Source organism: Microtus oregoni, unplaced genomic scaffold (assembly GCF_018167655.1).
Source record: "Microtus oregoni isolate MIOR12 unplaced genomic scaffold, Mior012 000001F_ref0000356, whole genome shotgun sequence".
Taxonomy (NCBI): Eukaryota; Metazoa; Chordata; class Mammalia; order Rodentia; family Cricetidae; genus Microtus; species Microtus oregoni.
The window spans coordinates 66,153,721-66,167,587 of record NW_024543060.1 but is presented as its reverse complement, the minus strand read 5'-3'; the positions used below and the strand labels follow the sequence as shown (position 1 = coordinate 66,167,587).

Below are 13,867 nucleotides of genomic sequence, written 5' to 3'. Positions count from 1 at the left end.
AAATGGACCACATAACAGCCAGTGCTAAAGTGGCTAATAACCTAAGAATAGATAGGTCACAGGCCTAAGGAAAAATCTGCTGCTATTATTCTGGTAAATATACATAATAATAAAATGATTCCTAAGAACACATTACTATGCCCATAGATCAGTACCTTGTTCATAAGACGAGCTGCTTCTTGCAGCAAAGGGGGATTAACACATAGACCCACAACTCGACAATGGCAATGTGAGAGACTTTGGAGCATTCAGTCCTGAATAGGATGTCTGCATCAAACTCATTCTTCTCTCAAGGCTCAAAGATCCATGCAAAGAGGAAGTGGAAAGATTGTAAGAGCCAAAGAGGATGGATGACTCCCAGAAAGCAATGTTTTCCAGACTCATCACTGATGCACATATGAACTCACACACATAGCAGCACACGCAAGACCTGAACAGGTGCAAACCAGGTGGCATCTCAAGACCGAGAGGTGGAAGTAGATTTGTGGTCCCACAATTACCCAGGACTCTGCAATTGATACGTGCAAGCAAAGGGAAAATCAGTTCTCTGTATTGGAGTATCATTGAGTATATCAATCACACTCCTGGACAGACTCAGTGCTTGGGAGTAGGTGGCCAACACAAAAGGAACTCCATGTTTTGGGGTTTTATTTTGTTTTATTAGGAGCTTTTTGTTTAGTTTTGGTCTAATTGGTTTTGTTTCTTCAAATTTTATTTTTGTGTTCTTTTTCTTTTTGAAAAGGAGAGAAAGATAAAGAACATAAAGTTGAATGGGGGGGGTAGAACCTGGGAGGAGACTGGGTAGAGAAAAACCCTATCAAATTATATTGTAAGAAAAATACTTAAATTAAATTAAAATAGTAGCAATATCATAAATGTAATTTACTGTGATTATACTGCTGAGGCAAGTCAAGTGATAAATTCTATTGAATCTTTGTTTTTCATAAGAGAAAATTAGTACCAAACAGTATAAATAGCTTACTGAGAAATGACCACTTCTCAATTTAATTTTATTCTACTTGAATTTTAAATACATTATATTAATGTTATAATTTTCTCCATTTACATTTTTATTATGATAAAGCTACCACCTAATTAAATTAACTTAATTTGAAAATAACATATATTTTCATTAAAGTTTATAAATTTCCACTGTGTATACATATCACACCCCTTCGTTATCCGTTCACTCATTGAGAATATTTTCGCACACAAAAATATGGAAAATATTATATTAAGTGAGATAACTCAGACTCAGAAAGAGGGATACCATGTGTCTTTGCTCATATGTGGGTCCTAGATTAAAGATTTTATGCACATGTATTTACCTGAAGATGAGTGTGGTTATAGACCATGGAACTAGAAATGGGACCTGGAGAGAGAAGAAAATTTTAGGGACAGGAGATTGTCGAATGTATGTGATATAGTATGGATCTTGGTCTATTGATACAAACTTAAGGTCAGTTTTGTTATATGTATATTTCTGCTCTTGATTAAGGGATTGTGCTTGTTTAAAATGTGATGTATAATAAATATAGGTTAATAGATAGTCATCTATAATACTCAAGTTCGTATTAATATTAGTTAGGTTGTACAGAAATATATTTCAAATGGATAGTTATTCTTCAGATTTTTCAAATACTTACAGAACATAACATTTGAAATGTTTTAAGAACTTAGGACTTTTCATGACAATAAGACATCTGCTCCTGGCAGCACCAATTTACTTCAAGAGAATGATGGACATCAAAGATATTCCTTATAGAGTATGCTAGCCATTTGGGCAAGAAATTCCTCTTATCTGGTCTGTTTGATGTTATACTGTATGAACTGGACATGCAGAACCCACAGAAAAAGGACTGCTGAAGTTGCCTAAAGAAGGTAGGACTGACCTACAGTTTTCCTCCTTCATGGCAGAGTCTGCCAGACATTTTGACTGACAGCTGCCAATACAGGTGGAGATGTCTTTGAAATTTCCTGCGTCCTGGAAAAGTCTGCTGGATATAGGAGGCTTTACACACACACACACACACACACACACACACACACACACACACACACGTAGACACACACACATACACACACAGAAACAGGTCTACAGGCTGAAGATGGATGCCCCAATGTTACAGAAGAACTTTGACTGTCCAGGTAGTGAGATGTCTCTGTCAATTCTAGATTTTGGGAAGTTGTTTACAATGCACTCCCTGTTAGCTTAGGTAATATTATATCCTTCTGGAGTCTCTGATGGTGTTGAAGGATAGATAGTTATAGTTTTTCTTAGTTATGATAAAAGATAAAGTAGATATAAATATTGTAACTATAATTCTTGCTTGATAACTATTTTGTTGTATGTAATCTTATTATATTAAAGTTAAAACCTTCCTTTTTCTTTAGTCAGAAAAGAGGAGGAAATTGTGATTCCCCTGTCTATGCTGTGAATATCATCGGTTAATAAAGGTGCTGTTTTGGGCCTATTACAACGCAGAATAGGGCAAGGTTGGAATTCAAAGCAGATAGAGGAAGAGAAAGAATGCAGGAGACAGATACAATGGAAACTTGCCTGTAAAAAACGAGCCTCTTGCTAAAATATAAAATAATGGAAATGGGTTAATTTAAGATGCAAGAACTAGGACAGTTCAGGCACCTTCTTCTCTACTGCCCAACGACCTAGCTGGGGCATCCCCGTGGACACCTGGGATCCCTTCTAGAGCCAAGTCTCTTGCCAACCCTAAAATGGCTCCCTTAATGTAGATATCTTCTTCCCTGCTCCTATATCCACATTTCCTCCATTTCTATCCTCCCACTCCCACTGGCCTTGCCCCACTATCACACTGATGATTATCTTGAATATCACCATAGAATCTTCGCCCAGCGAGGGATGGAAATAAAGACAGAGACCCTCATCAGAGCAATGGACTGAGCTCCCAAGGTCCAGTTGAACAGCAGAAGGAGGGAGAAGATGAGCAAGGAAATCAGGACCGCGAGGGGTTGGTCCAGCCACTGAGACAGTGTGTCTGTTCTATTTGGAGCTCACCAAATCCAGTTGGACCTGGTCTGAATGAGCATGTGATCAAACCAGACTCTCTGATTGTGGCTGACAATGGGGATTGACTGAGAAGCCATTGATAAAGGCACTGGGACTTGTTTTTACAGCATGTTCTGTTTTTTTGGGATGCACAGCTTCCTAGGATTGGATGTAGTGGGGAGGGCCTTGGACTTCCCAAAGGGCAGGGTTCCCTGCCTTCTCTCAAGCAGGGAAGGGGAGGGAAGAGGTTGAGTGGGGGAGCGGGAGGGGATTGGGAGTAGGGAAGAAAGTATAAATATTTGAATGGAAAAATAAAAATAAAAAAGATGTAAGAGCTAGCCAATAAGAGCTATAGCTAATAGGCCAAGTAGTGATTTAAGTAAGACAGTTTCTATGTGGTTATTTTGAGTCTGGGCAGCGGGAACAAATGGAAAGTAGAGTACTTGGGAAGTAAAGATGTAAGCATGAATGGATGTGGAAGATGAGGGAGAAGACGATGGAAAAAAACTAATCAAACAAATTATATATGAAAATTACATTCTAAAACTTGTGTCCTTATATACTAATTAGAAAAAAATGAAAATTAAAGACTAATAGAGATAAAATAATGATATGAGCCAAATTTAATTTGGAAACTCAGTGCAAAGATATATTGGTTTAAATACAATAGTGATAGATGATGCTATTTTTAACCCCTGTAATCATCACTTAATATTTATCTTAGTGTTTCCAACCAGTAATTCCCATCTATCATGCTTTGTCAGTTTCTCAGGCAAAGTATAAGTTACCACAAATTTGTAGGTTGTGATAATTATTATTATTCTTTTTTTTTGGTGTTTTGAGACAGGGTTTCTCTGTAGCTTTGGAGACTGTCATGGAACTAGCTTTCGTACACCAGGTTGGCCTCGAACTCAGAGATACGCCTATCTCTGCTTTCCAAGTGCAGGATTAAAAGTGTGCATGGCCACCACCAGTTTTTTATTTAATGATTTATTTACTAACTGTAATGAAGAAGTTGAGATTGGAAATGTTTGTTCTTTAATTCTTTCTCTGTCCTTTAATTTTTAAAATTCTAAGAGGCTTCGAAATAATTTTGTTAAGATCAGGCAAAATTCTGTCACAATGATTTGTGCAACCACTTTGGAAATCAGTGTGGCAATTTCTCAGGAAATTGGAAATCAATCTATCTCAGGATCCAGCAATACCACTCTTGGGAATATACCCAAGAGATGCCCAATCATACTACAAAAGCATTTGTTCAACTATGTTCATAGCAGCATTATTTGTAATAGCCAGAACCTGGAAACAACTTAGATGCCTCTCAATGGAAGAATGAATAAAGAAAGTGTGGAATTTATACACATTAGAGCACTACTCAGTGGTAAAAAATAATGACATTTTGAATTTTGCATGCAAATGGATGGAAATAGAAAATACTATCCTGAGTGAGATAACCCAGACCCAAAAAGATGAATATGGTATGTACTAAATCATTAGTGGACCCTAGCCATAAACAAAGGCCATTAAGCCTATAGTTCACAAGCCTAGAAAAGCCAATAACAATGTGAACCCAAAGAAAAACATACATAGATCCTCCTGGAAATTGGAAGAAAACAAGATTGCCAGGAAAAAGTTGGGAGCATGGGGTGGGGTTGGGGGAAGGGGAGAAAGAAGGGAGAAAGGAAAGAATGGAGAGAGCTTGGGGGAATAGGAGGGTGGAGATGGAGGAAGGGCAGATATAGGAACAGGGAAGAAGATATTTACATTAAGGAAGCCATCTTAGGGTTGGCAAGAGACTTGGCTCTAGAGGGGGTCCCAGGTGTCCACGGGGATGTCCCCAGCTAGGTCCTTGGGCAGCAGAGCAGCGGTGCTTGAACTGGCCTTGTCCCATAGTCACACTGATGATTATTTCGAATATCACCATAGAATCTTCATCTGGCGACAGATGGAGATAGAGACAGAGACCCTCATCAAAGCAATGGACTGAGCTCCCAAGGTCCAGTTGAAGAGCAGAAGGAGGGAGAAGATGAGCAAAGAAGTCAGGACTGCGAGGGGTTGTTCCACCCACTGAGACAGTGTGCCTGTTCATCAAATTCAGCTGGACCAGGACTGAATGAGAGTGCAATCAAACTGGATTCTTTAAATGTGGCTGACAATGGAGGCTGACTGAGAAGCCGTTGATGAAGGCACTAGGACTTGTTTCTACTGCATGTTCTGGCTTTTTGGGACCCTAGTCTATTTAAATGCAAAGCTTCCTAGGCTTGGATGTAGGTGGAAGAGCCTTGGACTTCCTATAGGGCAGGATTCCCTGCCCTCTCTTAAGGAGGGAGGGGGAGGGGGAGTTGGATAGTGAGCAGGAGGGAAATGGGGGAAGGGGAGGAAGTGTAAATTTTTGAATGGAAAAAAATTTTTAAAAAAGAAATATTTCAGTTAGATGTTCTTCATATCTTTAAAAAACTAATAGAATAAGGCATTGAAAATGTTTTAAGAACATAGGAAATTTCATGTCAGTGAGACACATCTGCTCCTGGCAGCACCAAGCTACTTCAAGAGGAAGATGGGCACTACAGAAGCTTCTTATTGTATTTGTTAGCCATTTGGGTAAGAAATTACTTTTGCCTGGACTGCCTATCTGGACTTGCAAGACCCACAAAAAAAAAAATGACTGCTGAACTTGCCTAAAGGTGAGATGGTCCTTCAGGGTTCTTGCTTCATGAAAGAATCTGCAAGACATTCTGCAGGATACAGAATAAAGGTGACTGGCAAACTGCCAATATAGGCAAAACTGTCTTTGAAATTTCCTGCTTCATGGAAAAGTCTGCGGATACTATGGACTTATAGGCTAAAGATGTAGGCCCCACTGGTATAGATCTTGGGTGACTGTCCAGGTAGTGAGATGTCTCTGTCAATTCTAAAGTTTTAGAAGTTGCTTCCATGCACTTCCTGTTAACTTAGGTAATATTATGTCCTTCTGGAGTCTTTGATGGAATTAAAAAAATAGACAGTTATATTTACAGCTTTTCTTAGTTATTATAAGAGATAAAGTAAATATAAATATTGTAACCATAATTCTTGCTTGATAACTATTTTGCTAAATGTAATCTTACTATGTTAAAGTTAAAACCTTCCTTTTCATTTAAACAGAAAAGAGGAGGTGATGTGGGATTCCCCTCTGTATGCTGTGAGTACCATTGGTTAATAAATAAGCGGCTCTGAGCCTATAGCAGAGCAGTGCAAACAGAGCTAAGCAGAGGAAACTAAACTGAATGCTGGGAAAAGGAAGGTGGATTCAGGAGAAGCCATGTATCCCCACTAAAGCCTGACAAAACTTTACCCCATAAGCCACAGCAACATGGTGATACACACATTACTAGAAATGGGTTATATTAAGATTTAAAAGTTAGCCAATGAGAAGCTAGAGCTAATGGGCCAAGCAGTGATTTAATTAATACAGTTTCTGTATGGTTATTTTGATACTTAGCAGGCAGGAACAAACAGCAACCTCTTACAAGGAGATAACTTTGTGCCACCACCTGGGTGCTAGGAACTTTACCCAGGTCACCAGCAAGAGTAGCAAGTATTATTAATTGTTGATCCATCTCTTGAGCCACAACAAAATCTTAATTGTGAAAAAACTTTGATCTGATTGAAATTTTACAAAATAAACCTCAAGACAATAAAATTATACATGAAACTGAAAATAGAATTTAGTTTTTCTTTCCTTGGACACTGAGGATCCAACCTCAAATTCTCGTGTTTACACTGCAAACAGTTTTCTCCCCAATCTCAAATTTATTTTAGTAACAGAAAACTTATTAAGTCAATGTAGCATAAATAAAAATGTTGCACACATCAGCACTCATTTCAAATCTGTTTAAACCATGCACATATCTTGATGCTGTTTTGATGGAGGAAGGTCATTGGTTAATTAAGTAAAGAAACTGCTTGCCCTGATAGGTTAGAACATAGGTGGGTGGAGTAAACAGAACAGAATGCTGGGAGGAGGAGGAAGTGAGCTTAGAGACGCCATGCTCCTTTCTTCTGGGCATACGCGATAGCTCTGCTCTCTGAGGCAGACGCACGCATGCGATGAAGCAAGCCACCAGTATGGACGTAGGCTAGAATCTTCCCGGTAAGTGCACCTTGGGGTGCTACACAGAATATTAGAAATGGGCTAGTCCAGGTGCGAAAGTTAGCCGAGAAGAGGCTAGATATAATGGGCCACGCAGTGTTTAAAAGAATACAGTTTGTGTGTTGTTATTTCGGGTAAAGCTAGCCGGCGGTAGGGGTGCTGGGGATGCAGCCCCGCCGCTCCTAATACTACACTGTTTAAGAAACAAAAGCAATTCAAAGTTTTTTAATTCTTTAAAATTATGACAATGTAACATTCTGGAATGGAGATTAAGCTAATATACAATAATATTCATATTAAACATAAGATTCAATTAAATTATACTGAGGATTCCAGGTATATACTAATTACTTTAAAACTTAGAGATACAACACTAAATATAGTTCTTTTTTCAATTAGTGGAGTAAAGATGATAGACAAAACTTAAGTAAACATGTATGTGTGTGTGTGTGTGTGTGTGTGTTTGTGTGTGAAATCTAGAAGTTATGTGAACAGGACAAAACCTGCTGCTCCGTATATAGTTCATGTGCTCTGCAGTGACAGGCAATGGCTATCTTGAGTGGTATAGTCAAGGAAGCTTTTGCCTAGGCATGAATATTTGAGATGTGACTGGCATGAGGAAGCATGACATCTGATAAAAGGTGGAACAGTGTTAAAAGCTAAACCTAAAACAAGATAAAATTAGCACATTTTAATTCAGAACAACAGCAGGAAAATGAATTAAATTGCACAAACTACCAAAAAGATGTAGAATGTTTCACGCACAGCAAAAGTAATTTGGCAGCCAATAAACAGATATAGCTTACAGAAAATGAGTATTGCCTGACCCCAGAGTTTACCCTGTTTGCATATTTTGCAGCTATACACCCAAGATTGGCTAAGAATTAAGCTGCTAAAATCAGTAAGACTGACTACACATTAATTGACTATACTCTTCCATTAGGTTATAATCATTTAAACACTAAGTTAAGGTTCAGTTCACTATGTGCAGAGCAACTCACCAGCAGATGGTGGGACTCTGAGCTGAAATGAGCTTGGGTGACCAAGAAAAAGGATGTGAAGGAAAGTTAAGCATAGTGGCAACAGAAAATTCTAGTGTCTACAAAAGTTACATTTGATTATAAGCTTGAACAATGGACTACCTTTTTGTCTTTTACTTTTTTCTCTGTTTTTTTTTTTGTGTGTGTGTGTTGGGGGGGTTGTTGAGACAGGGTTTCTCCTTGTAACAGCCCTGGCTGTCCTGAAACTTGCTTTATAGACCAGACTGGCCTGGAGCACACAGAGATCCACCTGCCTCTGCCTCCCGAGTACTGGAATTATAGGCATGTGACATGACCGCACAGTTGGACTGCCTTTCTTGATCTTACTTTTTATTTAATGTGTGCATGTTGGGTCAGAGAGCGAGATATTTCTGGAAATTTTTTCTTGTTTTTATTTGGGCTAATTTCATACATGAATATGAGGCGTTATACTCATATATACTCCCATTACTCTCCTGTGCCTCTTCCAATCCTACTGATGCTGTTCTTTATACCTAGTCTCTCTTTCCTATGTGTGTGTAACTACACGTGTGTAGGACTTGTACAGGTAGTCACGGCTATTGCAACTCAATGATTGTAATGCCTGTGTCATTTCCAGAAGACAGGGCTTCATAGGAGTGCACTCCTCCCTCTGACTCTTACAATCTACAGCAGACACATGTCATGTAGCGTGAATTCTAACTGATCTTAATAATAAAAACCTCAAGTCAGATATAGGGGTAAATGCTAAAAGATCAGAGAAGCAGAGCAGTCAGCCACTAGTTCTTAAGTCTACCAACTCCTCAGACCAAATGGGTGATCCTGTCTCTAGGAATTCTCAGATGCAATTCTGGATCTGAGCAAACATGTGCTGAGGATGCAATTCCTGCATCTCAGCAAACATGTACCTGAGGATGCAATTCCTGCATCGAAGCAAACATGTGCCTGACTGAGGATGCAATTCCTGCATCTCAGCAAACATGTGCCTGAGGATGCAACTCCTGCATCTAAGCAACCATGTGTCTGTGGAAGCAATTCTGAGTCTAAGCAAAAAGTTTGTTATTTGTTGGCTACCTTTCTCAAGTTCTTTTAAAATGCCTCTTCCAAACATTGTACAATTCTTTACCTTGTCACATTAGTGACTGTGAAGAAAATTTATACTGCTCATGTATGCATTGATAAACATGAAAGTTAAAAATGTAAAGTACTTTATAAAAAAGAAGATTATATAATGTTGTTGTTGGTGGTTTATACAACAAATGCAATAAACTGATTTATGTGATTTTTAAATTCACTTTTATATAAATTGCCTGCCTATCTTTTGTTTTTCTTTCTTTTTTTCTGAAGGCCCAGGGATCAATTCCCAATGGTTTTCAGCCTTGAGAGTCTCCATTTAAGCTACAGAAGGATCTGATTTGGATCAAAGATAGAAGTGGCTCTGCTTGAGGTTAGAGGGGGTTGGTGATGGTCAAATTTAATTAGAGATTTGTTGCCTCTTTATTGTGCCATCTACTGTTCATCTTTGACGACATAGCTGCTGCACACACATTTGTTTCATACACATTTATTGATTTAAAGAAGTAGACATAGTAAGACAGATGCTCCGATATGTAGAAAAATTTATATGACACACAATTAGAGATAAAACTAGTAAAAACAAAAAAAGGACAAATTATATTTTATTGTATGACATTCTCCCTCCCATGGAGTCAGTTCTTTTTTGTTTCCTTTTATGTGACCTGGAGCCATGTCTTCTCATATTCTAGCAGGTGATTGCTAAGCCTTCGTGTTCCACCATGTGAAGACACAGAAGCAAATGTGTGAGTGATAGAATTCATCATGGAGACAACTTTCCTTGTCGTAAGTAATTTCATAGCTATAGCTATACAATTTTGGAAAATTTTTAAAATTAACTTCATAGCCTTTTACTACATTTAAAACATTATTTGATGGCATCCTGGAAGGCAATCCTTTCTTGTCAAACAAAATTTATTGGATCAAGTTGTATTGTTTGATTACATATGTAATTATATATAACCATATATAAATATCACCAAATAACCATGTACATATCAGGATTTATTGTAAAATATTTTGTGTGAGTAAATATTTGAAGAAAATTTTTCTTGTAGAAAGGGACCATATTATTTAATCTAATAGATGATATCACTTATTAATACAAAAAATTTGTCTGGTGGCACACATCTGTAATATTGGCACCGAGGAGGCAAAGGCAGGAGGATTGCCACAATTTAAAGATTGCAAGAGTTACAGAGAAAAGCCATTTTAAAAAATCAACAGAAAGTTTATTTGCTTTCACTTTTTAATCTTTCACCCAGTAAACTCAAGAACTATTTATAAGACACAGCCATCCCAAACCAGCAACTCACAGTAGCCGACATAAATGCCTATCATAACACAGGAAGATTGGTTATTGTGAATTCTGAACGCTACTAAGAAGTGAGATCACTTTGCTGGCAGAAGAAAACCAACACCACACGTTGTCCTTTGATCTGCACACTTGCACTTGCACAACAACACATTCTCACTCCCATGCACACAAAGAAAATAAATAACAATGTAGTAGAAGCTGTTTTTTTTTAAATAGAGTAAACTCAGGTTTTTTATTTTATTTTTCAGATTACGATCGTTTGTTTTTAGCTGTGGATCCTGATTTTATACTGAAACCAAATTTCATTTCTTTTAAACACTTGCCATTGTTATTCTCTATTTTGTCTTGCCTAAATTTGATGATGGCAAATCACACATCAGTGACAGAGTTCATACTTCTCGGATTGACAGATGATGTCAACCTTCAAGCTGTTCTTTTTCTCTTTCTGCTCCTAACTTATATCTTAAGTGCCATGGGAAACTCAGCCATCATTCTCTTGACCCTACTGGATTACCGCCTCCAGACGCCTATGTATTTTTTCCTTCGAAATTTTGCATTTTTGGAGATATCTTTTACCTCTGTCTTTGTTCCCAAAATGCTAATCAATATTGGAACTGGAGATAAGACTATTTCCTTTGCTGGTTGCTTCACACAGTATTTTTTTGCAATTCTTCTGGGAGCCACCGAATTTTATCTCTTAGCAGCTATGTCCTATGACCGCTATGCCGCCATTTGCAGACCCCTGCATTACACGACTGTCATGAGTAGAAGACTTTGTTTTCTACTAGTCCTTGGTTCCTGGTTCTCTGGTTTTATAGTTGTTGTGGTGCCACATGCAATGACTCTTCAGTTGCCTTTCTGTGCCTCCAACATCATCAATCATTATTGCTGTGACTCCACTATATTGTTGCATTTATCCTGTTCAGACACACATTTCTTAGAAGTGATCCAGTTCTTCCTGGCTGCCATGACCCTCATCTTCACCTTGCTGCTGGTGATTCTCTCCTACACATACATCATCAGGACAATTTTGAGGATCCCCTCTGCTCAACAGAGAAAGAAAGCTTTTTCTACCTGTTCCTCTCACATGGTAGTGGTCTCACTTTCTTACGGAAGCTGTATTTTCATGTATATAAATCCTTCTGTTAAAGATGCAGCAAATTTTAATAAGAGAGTGGCTGTTTTAAATACCTCTGTTGCTCCTCTGTTAAATCCATTTATCTATACTCTCAGAAACAAGCAAGTAAAAATAGCTCTCAAAGATATGCTAATCAGGATGATAAATTTATCAAAGAAGTAAAATTATTTGATGCTTGGTCCTATAATAATAAAAGTACAGAAGAATATAATTGTACAAATAAAATGTACCTTCTATATTATTTATTAAATTAAGCCATTTTTTCTATAAAGATGTGTTCCTGTGTTTCTTTTTACACTTAATTACTATTGTTTTTATTTATAGCTAACTTAAAATTTTTTCATTACTCTTATTTATGTACATGGGTGCTTTTCTGTTGTGCTCCCACTCAAGCACTAGCAAAACTGAGATTGTTAAATACAGATGCTTGTCTCTTCAAGGAAAGGTGTTTACATCACCTGTTTTCTGTTTAGAAGCCTGCGGACAGATGTGGTTAATAACCTGGTGACCTCTAAGCTCTCCGAGTGACTAGGGCACAGTGACTATCTAGAGCAAGGTTCAGTAAAGACATTCAAGTATATATTTGCACAGTATTAGTGCAAATCACAGAAGAAATATGTTGGTTTAAAATTCCTATTTGATAGTTCGGCTACACCAAGGCTTAATTGTACTAGCATCATATACATACTTGGTGGATAACTGATAGTGAAAGGGTTTATTATTTTCTTATTTAAACTGTAATCGAGTCATTAGTTTACTCATTGTTTCTTCGCGATTTTAAATACTATCATCAGTACATGTTTAGTAATTCAATTGGATATACGGTTTTAAAACACAGATTAAAAATTACATATTGTTAGGTATTCAAATCCCACATTATTTATTTTGAAATACACAATTGTATAAGGACTCATAAACACACATGGGATTTATTTTTATATTCATCATTGAGATTTCCATGCATTTCATATAGAGTGCTTGATCAGGTCAACTTCCTGTTTATTCCCCTCAGATTCTTCCCATATGTCCCCAACCAATTTTCACTTCTTCCTTCCAACTTTATACATACTCTTTTAAACTCACTGAGTCTGCTTTGTGCTAACAGTGGGTGCATTAGAGCAGGGCCAACCAGTCGAGCATAGACGCCCAATCAGGACTCAAAGCACTGAAGAAAACTAATATGGAAAGCACATTTTAAAAGCCAATTCAAAGTATGCTTTTCTGTTTACATTGTATTATGGAGATATCACACTAAATCACCTTCATCTTTATAATTAACAAAAATAATAAAAAAGTAAAATATGCTGATCTCAGACTTTTATCTTGAGGGAACTACTAATTAATAATGCTTTCAGAGAGGATGAATTAGCACATGGTTCTATAAAACAGAAATGTACAAGCAAATCATTTTTGAAAATCTATACATATTATATTTCAGTTTACTAATTAAAACAAAAATGAAACACATTTTAATGCTAAGTATTTTGACTCTGATTCTTTAGAAAAATCAGTAAAGTGTGTGGAATGCATAATAATATCTATGAGATCAAGTAAACAGGACATCAAGACAGTTTAGACTTAAAGTTAATATTTCTTTATAACTTTAAATTTTCCTCAAATTCTTTGCACCTTGATAACTCTTGATATTTTGAAAACTCTGGTTCTTACAGTGGTTTCTTTTAATTCTCTGATGTGTTGGCTATTAATGAAAGAAAGACCAAACATAAAAGAATTTAACAACTTTTCTCATCAATAGTAATTTTAATATATAAGACTTGGGAAATTTTAAATATAGTATCTCAAATAAAAAATATTGTAGATGTTATTTCTATTACGTCTTCATTCATTCTGCCAATTTGGCCTATTTAAAAGACCAATAAATTCTGAAGAGAAGCAGTGGACTCTTAAACTTAAGAATTGTGTCAATGGAACCTTTTGCTTTGGATTTGATGCTGTTGGAAAAATAAATACAGTTTCTGGAATTTTCATATGAAAGGTTTTATATTTGTCTTCAGATGTCATCAACTGCAGCTAGCTTTCAATCAAAAAGGCCGTCACAGTGTATTGCCCTACTCTAATACAGATGCGCTCCACATTCAGTCGTATATCATAATTTATTCTTATTGAAATTAATTGCAACAATGCATGGTTCAGTTTGTGT

At 37.0% G+C, this 13,867-nt stretch overlaps 1 protein-coding gene across 1 annotated transcript; it reads left to right on the top strand.

Moving 5' to 3' along the window:
* Positions 1-10,929: 10,929 nt before the first annotated feature.
* LOC121463294 (olfactory receptor 2AP1-like) lies at positions 10,930-11,868 on the top strand. The gene has a single exon (XM_041675394.1). It carries the CDS (start codon positions 10,930-10,932, stop codon positions 11,866-11,868), a length of 939 nt encoding a protein of 312 aa, XP_041531328.1.
* Positions 11,869-13,867: the final 1,999 nt, after the last annotated feature.

Coding starts and splice junctions, on each gene's coding strand:
- LOC121463294 (XM_041675394.1), top strand. CDS start 10,930: ATGGCAAATCACACATCAGTGACAGAGTTCATACTTCTCGGATTGACA.